The following is a 2,265-nucleotide window of genomic DNA, read 5'->3' as shown; positions in this document are numbered from 1 at the left end:
ATGGCTTGATAGCTCATTTCTTTTCAGCACAGAATAATATTCCATTGTGCGGATGTACCATAGTTTATTTATCCATTCACCTACTCAAGGACATCTTGGTTGCTTCCAAGTTTTGACAATTAGGAATAAAGCTGGGGAGACTTCTGGTTTCTGGTTCCACATATAAGGAGGTTGGAAGTTGCCAGTCCAACCTAACAACAAGTAAAAAGCCGAATAGGCTAAAATATCAACAACTCCTCTTGGATGCGTAAGAGAGAGGAGGACCCCAGGCAAACCCCGATAACTGGAGAGTCAGACAAGCGAATACAGCTCACCAGAGCAGAGATTCACCAGTGAGTGGGAACCTCAGCGGGAACCAGAAAACCCGAGTTGCAATTGCCAACTGTTGGAAGCACCGGAGTTAAAATACTCCGGGGGTACTCAGTCATGAGGAGGCCTCTGCAATACTGTGCGTTTTACCTCCAAGAGCCTGACCAAATTCTCATAGAAAGTACGGGGTGGAAAAAAGTCACCTCATCCTTCCTGCAGAGGAAAGGTAAAAGGAATGATTTTGAAATAATGCCAGAGTATCTTGTTCTTCTTAACCATACCTGCCCTCAAGAGAAACTGGCTAACCTAATCTGCTGGGGTATTATCAGAGCCTAAGGGATATGCCCTAATCCTGAGGAAGTGAAGTGCCCTGATCCAGCCCACTCTGGCCATCCTGACGCACCTAAGCGGGGGGCGGGGCGGGGTGGCGAGAAAAAAACGGAGAAATACTCGTGACGTTCACTGCCTAGAGGCACGGGCTCACTAAAAGACCGAGACCTGATCATAGGATATGTGTATCTCTATGTTTAAAGTGTGTTTGTTATAGAAAATACACACTTGGGTTTTGCTTTTTCATCTGCATTAACAATGTCTGTCTTTTAATTGGTGCATTTAAACCACTGACATTTTCAGTGATTATTTATAACGTTGGACTACTATCCACCATGTTGTTACTGTTTTCTATTTTTTGCCCTTTTCCTTTGCTCTTATTTTTGTTTTCGTGGTTTTTATTGAGCATTTTATGATTCCATTTATCTCTCTTCTTAGCATATTAATTTATAAATTAATTTATTAATTTTTAAAACTTTATGAAAAAGTTTTTTTTAGGGGGATTCCCTATATCTTGGCGGGTGGACGCGGTTTCTTCCTAGTCCGCCTCCGGCAGCGGCACACACTGTTCTCTGGCCCTTTGCACTGCAGGCCCTTTGCACCGCAGGCCCCCAGCTCCCGGGCCGCTCTTCCCACCCGCTAGCCTCCACCGGCAACAGACACCCATGGCGGAGCGTGGGGAACTCGATCTGACCGGCACCAAACAGAATACCGGAGTGTGGCTGGTCAAGGTTCCTAAATATTTGTCACAGCAAACGGCTAAAGCCCCTGGAAGAGGTGAAGTTGGGAAACTGCGGATTGCCAAGAATCAAGGAAGGATTGAGGTGTCATTTACTTTGAATGAGGATCTTGCACATATTCACGATATTGGTGGAAAACCAGCTTCATTCAGCACTCCTAGAGAACATCCGTTTGTCTTACAAAGTGTTGGAGGACAGACATTAACAGTCTTTACTGAGAACTCATCAGATAAACTTTCGTTGGAAGGAATAGTGGTACAAAGAGCTGAATGCCGACCTGCTGCCAGTGAAAACTACATGAGATTAAAGAGATTGCAAATGGAAGAATCTTCCAAACCTGTAAGGGTATCACACCAACTGGACAAAGTTGTGACAACCAATTATAAACCTGTTGCTAATCATCAGGACAATATTGAATATGAAAGGAAAAAGAAAGAAGATGGAAAACGAGCTCGAGCTGATAAACACGTTTTAGACATGCTATTTTCAGCATTTGAGAAACATCAATATTATAATCTTAAGGACTTGGTGGACATCACAAAAGAGCCTATGGGGTACCTAAAGGAAATCTTGAAGAAATTGGCGTTCAGAATGTAAAAGAGACCCACAAAAACACATAGGAGCTGAAGCCAGAGTATAGACATTATCAAGGAGAAGAGTGATTAAGAGGACTCTTAGCCAGCAAGCTAACAGAACAACTAAAGGGTGATGAGCTGAGGAAGCACCACTGATACTCAAATACTTGAGTACCATCTGTTGTAGGGGTAAAATGACTGGAACTTTAATTTCCCTAGGTAAATTTTTTAAACAATAATTCTTGTAAAGTTACAAGAATTTTTTTTGAGGAAAAAAATTTACAGGCTTGTATTAAACTAGATTATTCAGA

At 42.4% G+C, this 2,265-nt stretch overlaps 1 protein-coding gene across 1 annotated transcript; it reads left to right on the top strand.

Moving 5' to 3' along the window:
* The first annotated feature begins 1,304 nt into the window (after window positions 1-1,304).
* On the top strand, window positions 1,305-1,976 carry LOC110571193 (general transcription factor IIF subunit 2-like). Its single transcript, XM_044912608.1, has one exon. It carries the CDS (start codon window positions 1,305-1,307, stop codon window positions 1,974-1,976), a length of 672 nt encoding a protein of 223 aa, XP_044768543.1.
* Window positions 1,977-2,265: the final 289 nt, after the last annotated feature.

The sequence above is a fragment of the Neomonachus schauinslandi genome, chromosome 2 (genome assembly GCF_002201575.2).
Source record: "Neomonachus schauinslandi chromosome 2, ASM220157v2, whole genome shotgun sequence".
Classification (NCBI taxonomy): domain Eukaryota; kingdom Metazoa; phylum Chordata; class Mammalia; order Carnivora; family Phocidae; genus Neomonachus; species Neomonachus schauinslandi.
Note: the sequence above shows the minus strand (reverse complement) of the source record. Positions and strands in the feature narration are given on the sequence as shown.

Bases quoted from the DNA above. Each gene is read 5' to 3' on its own strand.
- LOC110571193 (XM_044912608.1), top strand. From the start codon at position 1,305: ATGGCGGAGCGTGGGGAACTCGATCTGACCGGCACCAAACAGAATACC.